The sequence below is a fragment of the Bos indicus x Bos taurus genome, chromosome 22 (genome assembly GCF_003369695.1).
Source record: "Bos indicus x Bos taurus breed Angus x Brahman F1 hybrid chromosome 22, Bos_hybrid_MaternalHap_v2.0, whole genome shotgun sequence".
NCBI classification, from domain to species: domain Eukaryota; kingdom Metazoa; phylum Chordata; class Mammalia; order Artiodactyla; family Bovidae; genus Bos; species Bos indicus x Bos taurus.
In genome coordinates, this window is record NC_040097.1 from 11,296,671 (window position 1) to 11,311,201 (window position 14,531).

General features: G+C 39.1%; 1 protein-coding gene across 11 annotated transcripts in view; it reads left to right on the forward strand.

Annotated features, from left to right (window-relative positions):
* DOCK3 (dedicator of cytokinesis 3) overlaps positions 1-14,531 on the forward strand; it is a 304,174-nt gene that overhangs the window by 189,922 nt on the left and 99,721 nt on the right. For all 11 annotated transcript variants that reach the window (XR_003507883.1, XM_027523616.1, XM_027523617.1 and 8 more), the window contains 3 exons: positions 3,708-3,768; positions 4,960-5,107; positions 13,891-13,979. Coding sequence is in view for 10 of the 11 variants with exons in the window: in XM_027523616.1 (XP_027379417.1) it covers positions 3,708-3,768; positions 4,960-5,107; positions 13,891-13,979 (298 nt within the window). In the remaining variant the exon portion in view is untranslated. The remainder of the gene's footprint in view (positions 1-3,707; positions 3,769-4,959; positions 5,108-13,890; positions 13,980-14,531) is intronic.

A 14,531-nucleotide genomic window follows, 5' to 3' on the forward strand; every position in this document is an offset into this window, starting at 1 on the left:
GTTCCTTGGCATTGTGGGAACAGAGGTGTGTGTGTGTGTGTGTGTGTGTGTGTGTGTGTGTGCGTGTGCGTGCATGCTGTCCTTGAATGTGATGAGTGCAGTCCTTGTCTCTTGAAAAATGAACTTAATTATGAAGATATTTGAATGTAATTACAGTAAATCAAAATTTTCATTTAACAGCATTTTAATTATCTGTATGAGCCTAGAGGCCTAAGCTGTAGCTCCAGCTTTATAAATCAGAGATGCACATAACACATAGGATGTGCTCTTACTCTGCCACAATGGGAAGGCGCAAGGTTGCTAAAAATATCTACTTTTATACTTCCCTTTGAAGTACAGCCCTGGATTTTTTTTTTAAGATACTAAAAAAAAGAAAATGATTTGAGGAATTTTTTCAAAGCCCAGAAGAGTTTTGAGCAAGATTGTCCCAACCAGGGTTTTTATGTTTTACTTTAAGCTTATATGAAATAATAATTTTGACAGAAACTATTTTCTGATTATCCAAGGCTTGAGTTCCTCCTGTGGGCCAAAGGAATTTTCCAGATTGGCATATGTGTTAACAGAGTTTCAGAGGAAACGCAAGAAAATGCAGCTACATCTGTGGTCCGTGCCAACCTGTTAGCTTACTTTAACATTAGGAAAAGGGAATCGTACAAATGGAGCACTTTTGCAGGATTACTTAAGCTTACCTCAGAGCCGTATTACAGACAGTCATGTTTATCCATACACAGTCTTGCTCTTGGTAAATCCTGTATTTTTCTGACCAGTTAGATTTCAGAGCTTCCTGTGCAGGAAGAATTTTATCCAAGAAGGAAGTGTTTCATGCATTTATGATTGTCTAATACAGGGAAGACTTTGATGACTTTCATGATTAACAGTGGCTGTGTGGTATGAGCACAAGAGAGCGTGTCTGTGTATTTATTCCACAACCCCATGGACTGTAGTCTGCTAAGCTCCTCTGTCTGTGCGATTCTCCAGGCAAGAATACTGGAGTGGGTTGCCATTTCTCCTCCAGGGGATCTTCCCACCCAGGGATCGAGCCTGCTTTGTCTCCTGCATTGGCAAACGGGTTCTTTACCAGTAGCGCCACCTGGGAAGCCCAGATATCCAATGCTTCACACACAGTGGCTGGCAAATACTAATCACTTGTTACATAAATAAATTAATAATGCTTATTTTCTATTATATTTTGAGTGACTAACTCAGAGAATGAACTTGTATCGTTTTCCCTGCTTTAGTTGGCATTACATTTTTTCCATTTATTTATACACTTTCATACTTCAAAATAGAATTTTAGGTAGTGACTTCTTGGAATTAAGAATGGACTTAATTATTAGCATAATAACATCATTTATTAAAATATTGCCTCCTTTTATGCAGCATAAGAATGAATGAATTGGCTGTGTTTTATATTTGTAAATTCCATTGTCTCTTCAGAAAAAGGGTAGTCCAGGCATAGGAAAGTAAATTGACTTTTCTATGTTTCAAGTGGAACCTTAGTGACTGAGCCAAGATGCTGATCCCTGAGTCACTGTCGTTTCTACCCACCAGGTGGTTGGGAACCAGCTATTTAGTTGTAGGATCAGAGGGTATGATCCAGTGAGTATATCTAAATTCAAACCCTGCTCACCAGATGAATGGTGGATGAGTCACCTCTCTTCCTATCTTGGTTTTTCAGGCCTTGTGACATGGATAGCCACACTTGGTACTTAGTATCAAGAGAGTGTATGTTTAGTATCAGAGAGTGTATGTTTAATAACTTTATGATAAAGTGTTTAATGTTGCTCTTATGTTTAATATGGTAGCTATTATGTTGAATTTTGACAATGAAATTATGTGGAACTCAGCAAATAATTATACCTAAAATATTTTCTGATACTGAGTATTATCATTTTATTTTTATTGACCTCAAATAAACACCACAGAGAGTTCTGGGTACCATGTACAAAATGGTCAGAAAGAACCCCTACCCAGCCACTCAGAAAATACCGTAAATTATATTTTAGGCTTCTTTATCTTCTTCACCTCAACAGAATCAAGGGAGAGGTCCCATGCTCTTGGGTACAACCCGTCTGGTTAGTATTTGGTCATCTTTGGTAATTGGCTTGAATTCTCTAAGTATATTGAGATTTATAATTATACCAGTTATTTGATAGTTTGGATTAATAAAATCTAGGCTGTGTAGAAGGTCAGTTTACTTTGAAATGTGATCTTTCAGTAATAGGTATGTTTCAATTCCCATAAAATGGTAATTTATTTTTTAATTTCATTATTTGTTATTTAGTAGCCATCTTAATATTTGTCAAAATATATACTACTGTTTTGAAGATATCACTTTAAAGGAGTTATTAAAATGGAGTCTGAAACATCATTTTTCAATATCAAAAGATAACTTTCATGCAAAAATGTATCTTTGTGATTCCAGAAATACCAATTTATGTTGAATTGTTTTGTAACCCATTTCATTGTAAGTGTATTTCATTATTCCATCAAGAATTTGGCAAAATATTATGACCATCTAATATCTAAAAGTTCTAAGGCCTCCTTTTCTTTCATATGTTCAGGACCACTCTACAGGGCAGAGCTGGGATTGTGCTGAAGCAAGCAAGGCACAGGATCCTGAGAAGGAGACCTTAAATTTTGTCACTTAGATGCCTTGCTTGCCTCGGCATAGACCTAACTCTGCCACAGGGTATAAACATACAGCAAACATGGTGGTTCTGGATTCAGAGCTCATGCACAGTCATGATTGCTGCTTGATCTTTTGTTTTACTGCCTTACTGAAAATAGACAAGCATGTGGGACTAAACAAAGGATGAAAGATGAGAAGGAAATGGAACTAAGGGAACTTTCCCTGGAAGCAAAAGGGAAATCATGGGAAACTGTCCCATTAAAATAGAGGTTACCCCTTCAGTCATCGTTCATAACAATGGCTGGGAGTGAGCAGTGAGTTAATAACCTGGTGAAAGTCAGAAACAATGTATATTAAAGGAAGTTTTATTACTTCAAGTATAATGTGTTAAAGTGTAAAAATACTCTATTTCAAAATGTGTTCTCAACATAAATAATGCATAAAATTATTTTTATTAATGTAACTCCAGTTTTAAAAATGTCTAATTAAAAGAAGCCCTTAAAATTTTCCAGATAAAATTCCATTCACTTTATACTTCAGCATAAATTATATATATCTAAATTTAGAAATGGGAGATCTAATTATTGAGGTTTCACTAAAACCAAAGTAGTCTGTTTTCAAGGGAACATATCTAGTGTGTGGGCAACAGAATGAATGTACAGTTAATAGAGAGTAGACTTTAAGAATTTGTCATTAATGAGCCTTTTGGTGTTTTCCCTTTTTTTTCTACATTGGGAATTTCTTTTGTTACAAGCTGTTCTTACATGATTTTAGAATAAACATGGATAAGCCAATGTCATGAAGATTTCTAATGTGAGAACTTTAAGAGATAGGTGGTCTAAATAAGAGCTGAAAAAATACTGTAAATGTAATAAACTTTCAAAGACATTTAAGATATACAAACTTTCACTATAGGAATCTTATAAACACTTAGCTTATTTGTGCTTAAACCCCTTCTCCAATCTATAACATAGGCTAAAAGCAGCAAAAGCAATTATTATGAGGTTCAAAGTTTAATTTTAATTATTTTCTGTATATTCACTGCCTTACTTTACTTATTTTTCTCTTTTCTTAGGATCTGAGCAGCAAGGATATGAAGAGAGATTTATATATAGTTGCCCATGTGATACGAATAGGTACGGTCCACTTTATCCAGTCACCTGACTGAGACCAGCCCAACGTGGGATAAGTATCTACTGTTTGACCTCTGTCTTCTCCTGAGCGCTTGCCTTTTAATTCAGATCTAAGGATTAACTCCAGCTTGTATTGTAGCTGTACCTTAAGTTTAGCTGCTAGTAATGGCTGAACTTGATAGAAATGAAAGCATTTTCAGCTCCCTGTTTGTTTTTGGACCCATATTTTTTATTTGAAGTGGTCTTTTTTTTTTTTTTTTTTAACGTTTGCTCCATCTAATGTTCTGCCTCTGATCAGCCCTCTACCTCAGGGATCTTATAATGGGTTGCCAACTTAACAGGTAGTGAATAGCCTTTGCTGTGTTTTGTATCCAAAAGTATGTGTCTTTGCTATTTTTTCACAAAATTAGAGTTACCATCATTACTACATGAGATGGATGGTATCTCCCTTCTACCCGATCCAAGATTTTTGCTACCTGTGGTTTGTTTGCCCAGTCTTATTTCAAGTTTATGACATAATTTGGGGGCCAATACCTGACCAACTCTTCCTTCATAGGTTTGAGTTCTGGCATGTCTTATTTGGCCAACAAAACAGCTCTTTTGCTCTACTGCTTTTTGTTTTGCTGTATTTTGCCTTTTGTTTTGCTGTGTATAATAAAGCATCTGTTGACTTGTGCATTTGCAAGTCTTGCCACTGTAAGCACAGCCTTGGTAAGCAGGACAAGCGAGCTCCCATACGGCTCTTGCTCTTGCAGTGGTTCAGGAGCAGCTTTGGATGGAAGAACAGTATATTGTCCTCCTTATCTGTGAACACATAGCTTTTACCTGGCAGCTACAACACTAAATTGTGTATCCTTAATATACCCAAGAAGTTTAAATCTGTTAGCACTGTGGTTTTTCTAAGAAATTCATGAAATCACTGTTTCATTCTCATATGATTAATAAATGGACTGTTAGTGTTGAGACAGGTAGTAAGGAATGTGGTGCAGGGGAGAAGCACTGGCCAAAGGCCTGTTTGTCATTCCTCTGCATAAATATCCTTGCATCCTTGGATGGCTCCCTTCATCTTTAGTCTTCCAATTTAGAGGATCTCTAAGGTACCTATAGCTCTGGCATCCTTGAATGACAGTTCAGTGATGCCTTACAGGAGCACGGAGTTCCCAGTCTTGACTGGTGTTTTCTGCTGTGCCTCAGGCCGGATGCTCCTGAATGACTCCAAGAAGGGCCCTGCTCACCTGCACTACCGGCGACCATATGGCTGTGCGGTCCTCAGTGTCCTGGATGTCTTGCAGTCACTCACAGAGTTAAAGGAAGAAAAGGATTTTGTTCTTAAGGTTTACACGTGAGTAATGAACACCAGAGATATTGATGATCTGCAGCATAAGACATTCCAGCGTTGCCCCTGAGAGCAGAAGCTCTCAAGCTTTGCTGGACACAAACTCATTCGGATATGTAGGACAGGGAGTTTTTGGAAAATGCAAAGATTTCCATCTAAGGTTTGGGATGGGCCCAGGCAACTGCATTTTTAATAAGCTCCCTAGGTGCTTCTGAAGCAGCTGAACTTGGAACTTTCTATCCTGAAGTAAAGGTCTGATACACTTTTCCTCTTCTCTCCAGGACTAGCCAGCCTTAGTATGTGTTTACAGGAAGCTAATAATCTAATTTCGCCTGTGTTTCAGCTGTCAAAGACTCCTCTGTGTCTAATGCTGTTGTAACTGAGCTGGCTGCTGATGTAAATTGCTTCAGAGAATGATCACGAGTCAGGTTGCCCTGTCCTAGAAGAAAAGCCAGTTTCTCTGAGAAGCTGAGGCTTTACTCTTCATTTTTTGCCACTACCGATCTGTAAGTCACCAGCCAGGCATGGCATTATTTTCAGTGTTCAGCAGCCAAGGGCTCTGCCTTACAGAAGCAGTGCATCTCCTCCTGACTCTTATTAAGCAATATAAAATAAAAACAAAGAGTAGTAGTACAGAATCCAAACATATCTGTCTTTGCTTTAGAGACTTAGGCATGAATCACGGGCTTCCCTGGTGGCGCTAGTGGCAAAAAACCCGCCTGCCAATGCAGGAGACATAAGAGATATGGGTTTGATCCCTGGGTCTACATGATTCCCTTGAGGAGGGCTTGGCAACCCACTCTGGTATTCTTGCCTGGAGAATCCCCTGGACAGAGGAGCCTGGTGGGCTACAGTCCATGGGGTCATGAAAAGCCAGACATGACTGAAGCGACTTAGCACTCATGCAAGCATGAATCATAGTGCTGAAAACATGATCAGTGGTGGGTCTAGTGAGTTTCTTTTCCTCCCAGAATATTAATATTTTTATTAAGTAAATGTAAACATAGCCAGAGTAGGAAAAAGCATTCTTTTGTAAATTAATTTTTATTGGAGTATAGTTGCTTTACAATATTGTGTTAGTTTCTGCTGTACAGCAAAGTCAATCAGTTATACGTATACATATATCCATTCATTTTAGATTTCCTTCCCATTTAGGTCACCACAGAGCATTAAGTAGAATTCCCTGTACTATACAATAGGTTTCCATTACTTACCTATTTTTAACACCATAGTGTATATATGTCTATTCCAGTCTCCCAATTCATCCCACTCTCCTTCTCTTCTCAGTATTCATACATTTGTTCTGTACATTTGTGTCTCTATATCTGCTTTGCAAATAAGTTCATCTATACCATTTTTTTTAATTTTTTTAAAATTAATTTTATTTTATTTTTAAACTTTACATAATTGTATTAGTTTTGCCAAATATCAAAATGAATCCGCCACAGGTATACATGTGTTCCCCATCCTGAACCCTCCTCCCTCCTCCCTCCCCATACCATCCCTCTGGGTTGTCCCAGTGCACCAGCCCCAAGCATCCAGTATCGTGCATCAAACCTGGACTGGCATTTTTTTAGATTCCACACATAAGCGATATTATACGATATTTGGTTTTTCTCTCCTTGATTTACTTCACTCTGTATGACAGTCTCTAGGTCTGTCTACATGCATGCTCAGTCGCTTCAGTCATGTCCAATTCTTTGCAACCTACCAGGCTCCTCTGTCCCTGAAATTCTCCAGGCAAGAATACTGGAGTGGGTTGCCATGCTCTACTCCAGGGGATCTTCCCCACCCAGGGATCAAATTTGCATCTCCTGCATTGCAGGTGGATTCTTCACCCACTGAGCCATCTGGGAAGCCCCCTAGGTCTGTCTACATCTCTGTAAATGGCACTGTTTCATCCCTTTTATGGCTGAGTAATATTCCATTGTATATATGTGTACCACATCTTCTTTGTCCATCCCTCTATTGATAAGACATTTAGATTGCTTCCATGTCACTATTGTAAATAGTGCTGCAGTGAACATTAGAGTCCATATATCTTTTTGAATTATGATTTTCTCTGTGTATATGCCCAGGAGTGGGATTGCTGGGTCATAGGCAGATCTATTTTTAATTTTTTGAGGAACCTCCATACTCTTCTCCATGGTGGTTGTGCCAATTTACATTCCCACCAACAATGTAAGAGGATTCCCTTTTCTCCATATTCTCGTCAGCATTTATTGTTTGTGGATTTTTTGATGATTGCCATTCTGACCAGTGCGAGGTGATACCTCATTGTAGTTTTTATTTGCATTTCTCTGATAATTAATGCTCTTGCCTGGAAAATCCCATGGACGGAGGAGCCTGGTAGGCTGCAGTCCATGGGGTCACAAAGAGTCGGACACGACTGAGTGACTTCACTTTCACTTTCCACTTTCATGCATTGGACAAGGAAATGGCAACCCACTCCAGTGTTCTTGCCTGGAGAATCCCAGGGACAGGGGAGCCTGGTGGGCTGCCATCTATGGGGTCGCACAGAGTCGGACACAACTGAAGCGACTTAGCAGCAGCAACAGATAATTAATGATGTTGAGCATCTTTTCATGTGTTTGTTGGCTATATGTACATATTCTTTAGAGAAATGTCTGTTTGGATCTTCCATCCATTTTTTTCATTGGGATGTTTGTTTTTTTAATATTGAGCTGCATGAACTATTTGTATATTTTGGAGATTAATCTTGTTGGTTGCTTCATTTGCAAATATTTTCTCCCATTTTGAGGGTTGTTTTCATTTTATTTATGGCTTCCTTTGCTGTGCATAAGCTTTTGAGTTTAATTAGGTCCCATTTGTTTATTTTTGTTTTTATTTTCATTACTGTAGGAGGTCAGTCAAAAAAGATCTTGCTGCGATTTTATGTCAAAGTGAGTTTTTAAAGCAAGTGTATGTCTGAAATTTTCTTTTAAAAAGCTCCTCTTTTGGTTTTAACCCAATATTTTTTTTTCAAATTAAAGCTAATATTGTCAATCACCAGGTTAATATATCTTCACCATATTTATGGGAATTTTTCTGTACTATCTATTGTATCTGAATCAGGCATGAAGTGAACTTAATTCACAATTCTGGTTAATATGGGCCTCTGTATAATCAACTACAGTCTATTAATTTGAAAATAAAAGCCCAGATACCCTTATTACCTGTTTGCCTTAAGTTGTGTTTTGTTCAGTGTTGCGTACTTAATGGGATGAGGATCTTCCTCTGAAATAACTTACAGAGGAAATTTTTGTGGGTTTTTTCTTGCTTTCATGCATCAGTCACAGCCTTTCTCCATTTACAAAATCTCTTCATTGATGGGTAGTGGGACCTGGTTCTTGATAAAGTTTCCTCCCTTTGAAAAGGACTAAATTTTAATCCAAAATCATCATCATTATCATCTTACTCCACTCTGTCCAAGGGCAGGGAGTTTATAGATAGCACTCCAGAGTTGCATCTCTTTGCACATATCAGCTGTTCCTTGCTTCTGTGCACATTTTCATTGTTGAAAGGGGCTTGCACAGCACTTCTCTTGAAATCATGCTGTCAAGCTTAATTGGCCTAATTCCTTCAAAAACAAGAGCTTTCAGTACCAACATGTCACTTTTCAAGAAGTGGGATTCTTGTGTAACTTATTCTTAGCTCCTTGCTCTGAGCTGTGCCTATTATATCAGTTCTAAAAAGCCAAAGAATGATGTTTTTTTTTTAAACAGAGAAGATAGTTTTTTAATAAATTTTTGAAGGAGTAATAGAGTTAAAATGTAGGATAGTTTTTCCACTTGACAGTGTTAACAGACTTTCAAAGACACGTCCATGTTTGTGAAATAATCGATTTTGGGCACGGTATGGAATTCCTCTAGGATTAGTGTTTTAAATCCACATCAGCACAGTGAATTCAGCCCTCAGGAGAAGTAATATTTTCCAGTAAGTTTTAAAGGATATATTTGGTAGACTGAATTGGAAGCTTAAAGGTTTTACTGATTCTGATTGTACTTCAGCTTTTGGTAGGACTGAAGTTTGCAAGGATTAAAAAAAAAAAAAAAAACCCTCTTGTATAGTTTTAATTAATGAATTGGCAAAATACATCATTAATTGTTGACATTCTCATCATTTCCTATGTTATTCAGAGCCAACCTCAAGCCCTGTACTTCTTTTGCCATGATCACTGCTCTGGCTTTATAGATGTTTAATATCATGTGTATTAGGAAGGCAACACATCCTTTTAAAAAAATCAGAACAAGAAGCTGAGGCGTAAAAACTAGGTCACTTTTCAATGAACCAGAAACCTTAAAAATCACAAATGAATAACCACTGTGTGAAGTTTATTCTGATATAGACATCGTGTTTCCTCCTGTCCAGAGGGGCAGGAGTTGCAGGGAAACACAAGGCTTTCTGAATCTGGAGCCTAGGACGGGAAAGGAGAGAATGCCAAGGAGCATTGAGATGGGGTGGGGGTTGTCTGTAGATAGTACATTTGATCAACACAAGACACCTCTGAATATGTGATGACCACTCTCCAACTTCACACTGAAAAAGTTCAAACATTTTTAGGCCAACTTTAATGAAATAGATAAATAACTACTTAGATAAAATATTAAATTTATCACGTTAGTCATATTTTTAAATCATATAAAATGTATATTACACATTATGTGCTCAATCACAGGTGTAGAATTGAGGAGTATTACTATTACTTAGGGCTTCCCTGGTAGCTCAGAGGATAAAGCGTCTGCCTGCAATGCAGGATGCCTGGGTTCGATCCTTGGGTTGGGAAGATCCCCTGGAGAAGGAAATGGCAACCCACTCCAGTATTCTTGCCTGGAGAATCCCATGGACAGAGAAGCCTGGTGGGCTACAGTCCACGGGGTCGCAAAGAGTCGAATACGACTGAACGACTTCACTCGCTATTACTTATTCCCTGGGGCTTCCCAGGTGGTGCTAATAGTAAAGAACCCATCTACCAATGCAGGAGACCTAAGAGAAGTGAGTTTGATTCCTGAGTCAGGAAGATCCCCTGAAGGAGTGCATGGCAACCCACTCCAATATTCTTCCCTGGAGAATCCCATGGACAGAGGAGCCTGGCAGGCTGTTGTCCATAGGGTTGCAAAGAATTAGACTGAAGTGACTTAGCACAGCATGCACACTTATTCCCCACTCACATTTGATGAGTTTTTTTTAAACTTTTTATTTTATATTGGAGTATAGCTGATTAACAATGTTGTGATAGTTTCAGGTGAACAACAAAGCAGCTCAGCTATACATGCACATGTATCCCTTCTTCCCCAAACTCCCCTTATATCCTGGCTGCCACATAACATTGAGCAGAGTTCCCTGTGCTATACAATAGGTCCTTGTTGATTATATATTTAAATATAGCAATGTGTCCATGTCAATACCAAACTCCCTAACTGTCCTTTCCCCCCACCCTTCCCCTAGTAACTGTAAGTTCATTCTCTAAGTCTGTGAGTCTATTTTTATTTCATAAATGAGTTCATTTCTTTTTAGATTCTGCATATAAGTGATATCATAATGATATTTCTCTTTCTCTGGCTTATTTCAATGAGTATGATAATCTCTGGATAGATTCATATTGCTGCAAATGACAGTATTTTATTCTTTTTGATGGCTTAGTAATATTCCATTGTGTGAGTGTATGTGTGTGTGTCTGTTTGTGTGTGTGAGCACCATATATGTACCACGTCTTCTTTATCCATTCATCTATTGATGGACATGTGGGTTGCTTCCATGTCTTGGCTATTGTTAAGAGTACTGCTGTGAACATTGGGCTGCATGTATCTTTTCGAGTTAGAGCTCTCCCAAGGCATATGCCCAGGTGTGGGATTGCAGGATCATATGGAAGCTGTATTTTTGTTTCTTAAGGAACCCCCATACTGTTTTCCATAATGGCTGTACCAATTTACACTCCCACCAACAGTGTAGGAAGATTCTCTTTTCTCTTCACCCTCTCCAACATTTGTTGTTTGCAGTTTTTGATGATGGCAGTTCTGTCTGGTGTGAGGTGATACCTCCTTGTAATTTTGATTTGCATGTCTTTAATAATTAGTGACATTGAGCATCTTTTCATGTGCCTGTTGGCCATCCGTAAAATCCCTGGACATGTAGTGGTGAAGTGCTACGTCATTGCCTGTGCTGGTTATCTTCTCTGTGGGGAAGGTGTGCCACAGAGGCACACAGACCTCTTTTAGATTACAGTCCCTTGTGTGTTTTATGATTGAGGACAAACCATAAATATCAGTAATAATGCTCTAAATATTAATTTGATTGGATACAACATAATCATGCTTCATTATAATCATAACTCATTTGGTTAATAAATGCTTACATTTTTTTTTCCTTAGAGAATATCCTAGTGATTGGTTAAAATATGCTGATGACACTGAGTTTCAGATGATTTGAGTAGTTCCCTTGGCATTCTAGAAAGGAAGAGAGTCAAAAGGCCAGTTAAGAAGTGACTACACTGGTCTGAAAGAGAGATGATAATGGCTGAACCAGGGCCATGAAGAAGAGAGGTCATTTGTGACAGATTTTAAGAAAGCTTCATGAGCTAGTGGGTTCTACTCAGAAGCAATCTCTCAGAGCAGACAGGTGGATAGGAAACGTCAAGCTGTCTTGTGGCCATGCAGGTCAAGAGCTTAGCAGGGTGTCTGGGCTGGAGACACTGTGGTGGATCTTGGCAGCTTTTGGTGGTGGTTGAAACCATGGGAGCAGTTGAGATAGCCCAGAAAGCTTATATGGTAGGAGGGAAATGGGCTTCAAATGTAGAGCTCTGAAGGCCACTGATAGTTAAGGGGTGTACAAAGGGAGAAGAATATGAGGGGCAAGCCATCGAGTGTCTGGCATCTGAATTGTGTGTATTGGCTGGAAAGGTAGATGTCAGTGAAGTAATACACATTGTCACTATTGATGTGGTTGGAAAAGCACCGGTTTCAGTATACTGCCAAAGAGCCGGTGAGTATTTTATTGGAGAAGCACTGAAATTATACCACCCATTGAGAGAGGAAGTTAATTTACAAGACTCTTTTTGGTTTTGTTTATTTATAGGAATTCTTTTGTGTGTGTGTGTGTATTTTATACCTGTATATTTGAGATGTATAATGTGTTACTTTGATGTATTTATATTTTGTAATATGTCAGTGAAGCAATATTTATCATGTTTCATTATTATAGTACAATATTATTATCTATATTCATTATAGTGTGCATTAGTCAGGACTCTTACTTTGAAGTGAGGTGGGGGAGTACACTATTTATGACAAACTGTAGTCAGATTTCTGTTAAAGAAAGGACTACTGATCTTGTAAACCTAGAAAGTGACAGGAGTCTGACTGCAAGACTAGTCTGAGTTCTCACCAGCTGGGCACTTCTCTGATGTGGTGACTGGTTGGAAGAGATGCGATCGTGTACATGTCAGACAGGGAGGGCGAGGTGTGCTGCTGCCAGCACCTCTCACTTCTGACTTCCAACTGAGTTGTTAATCTCAAGTGATCATTTTAAAGAACACTGTCTCCCTTCCTCTCCTTGGAAGGAATTCTGTGAGCAGAAGTTATCCTCACAGCTCTGGACTGTGAGAACCTTGTCTCTCACACTTCTTTGCAACATCTCTGAGCAAGTGATGCATGTTTATACTGACTGAGAAGTCAGAAGAGCTACTGATTAGAAAAAAATTAGTCTAGTGACCAACCTCCTTTATCTCTGGTCTCTATACAAAGCCTTTTATATAGAAACCAGTTGTGCTTCATTCACACCACTGGATGGCACATGATAGAATTCTTGCTGGAGTTTCCGCCTGGAAGTGGCTGTGCCGGACCACACACTTCTAAGTAACCATGGAAAGATCTTGTGGGTTTTCCTTTGTGCATGAGCTCTGTTTTCTGGGGTCAGTGGTCCTCCCTATCCAACAGGAGAAAGGAGGGGCTGAGGCTATGAAGACTCCCAGTGTCTCATGGAATTTTCAAGGATGGCCCTAATCTCATTTCAGTTGTTTCATCAACGTGTCTACTTTGAGATGAGGAATCCCTTCCTAGTCTCTGTTCTTAAGCTGTACCAAATGGTTGTGTGACTGCAGCTTTCTTGAAAATGTTCTTTAGAGGGGAAGACTCTAAAAATGTCAGAAATTAGCAGAGGTGCAGGTCTGTTCCTCCATTCTCTCTTTTCTTCCACTCCTGAAATTCCTCTTACATATTTAGGCATCCAGACTTCTCTCTAAGGCCTCCTTCCCCTTGACTACAGAAGATTTCACAGCGAACCAAGCCCACTACTCTCTTAAACTTTTCTTCTTAGCCTGATCTGGCTAAAATAAAATCACAGGCAAATATGCACATTGCCCTGAGGTTAGCAGGATTTTTCTCTGAGGCCATTATAGTGACAGTTGAATGACAGTATAAAGCCAATGCAAGACATGATAGTTTCTAAACAGCAGTACTTGTTGAGAGGAACTGTTTTTTTCCTCTGTCGGGAACTTTCCTCTAGTGCCTAGTTGCAAGTATGTGTAAGGAACTAACAAAAAAATCGTCACGCGGGAAAGTGCTACTTCAGACAAAAGGATATTTTGCCACTTAGAGATATTTGCAGAGATTCATTTTAGAGTTTCTACTCTTCCCCCAAATGTGAATCTTGTTGTGCCTTCCAAGAAAACAAACCTTGTCTAATTTAGTAAAATTTAAGTTCATTTCTTTAGGAAAGTGTTGTTGCACATTGAACATCAGACCAGATGTTTAAAACTCTTGACTGTCATGATGCCTGTGCTTCTGTTACAGGTGCAACAACGAGAGTGAGTGGTCCCAGATCCACGAGAATATCATCCGCAAGTCCAGCGCCAAGTACTCTGCCCCCAGTGCCAGTCATGGTAAGGTGCTTCTCTGGCTAGAAGACTTTGTGTTGCATCTGCAGTTGCTTATCATACACACCTTAGTTTATTTGTGCTGATCAGTTACCAGATATAAAGTTGTTTCCTACAGACATTTATTCTCCTTTTCAGGCAGTTTCTATTTCCTTCTGTGATGATTTGAAACCTTCTCTAGTTATTAATACTTCTTTTAAAAAATTTTTTATTGGAGTATAGTTGATTTACCGGAGAAGGCAATGGCAACCCACTCCAGTACTCTTGCCTGGAAACTCCCATGGACGGAGGAGCCTGGTAGGCAGCAGTCCATAGGGTCGAGAAGAGTCAGACACGACCGAGGGGCTTCACTTTCACTTTTCACTTTCATGCATTGGAGAAGGAAATGGCAACCCATTCCAGCATTCTTGCCTGGAGAATCCCAGGGACAAAGGAGCCTGGTAGGCTGCCCTCTATGGGGTCGCACAGAGTCAGACAGTGAAGCGACTTAGCAGCAGCAGCAGCAGTTGACTTACAATGTTGTGTTAGTTTTAGGTGTACAGCAAAGTGAATCAGTTG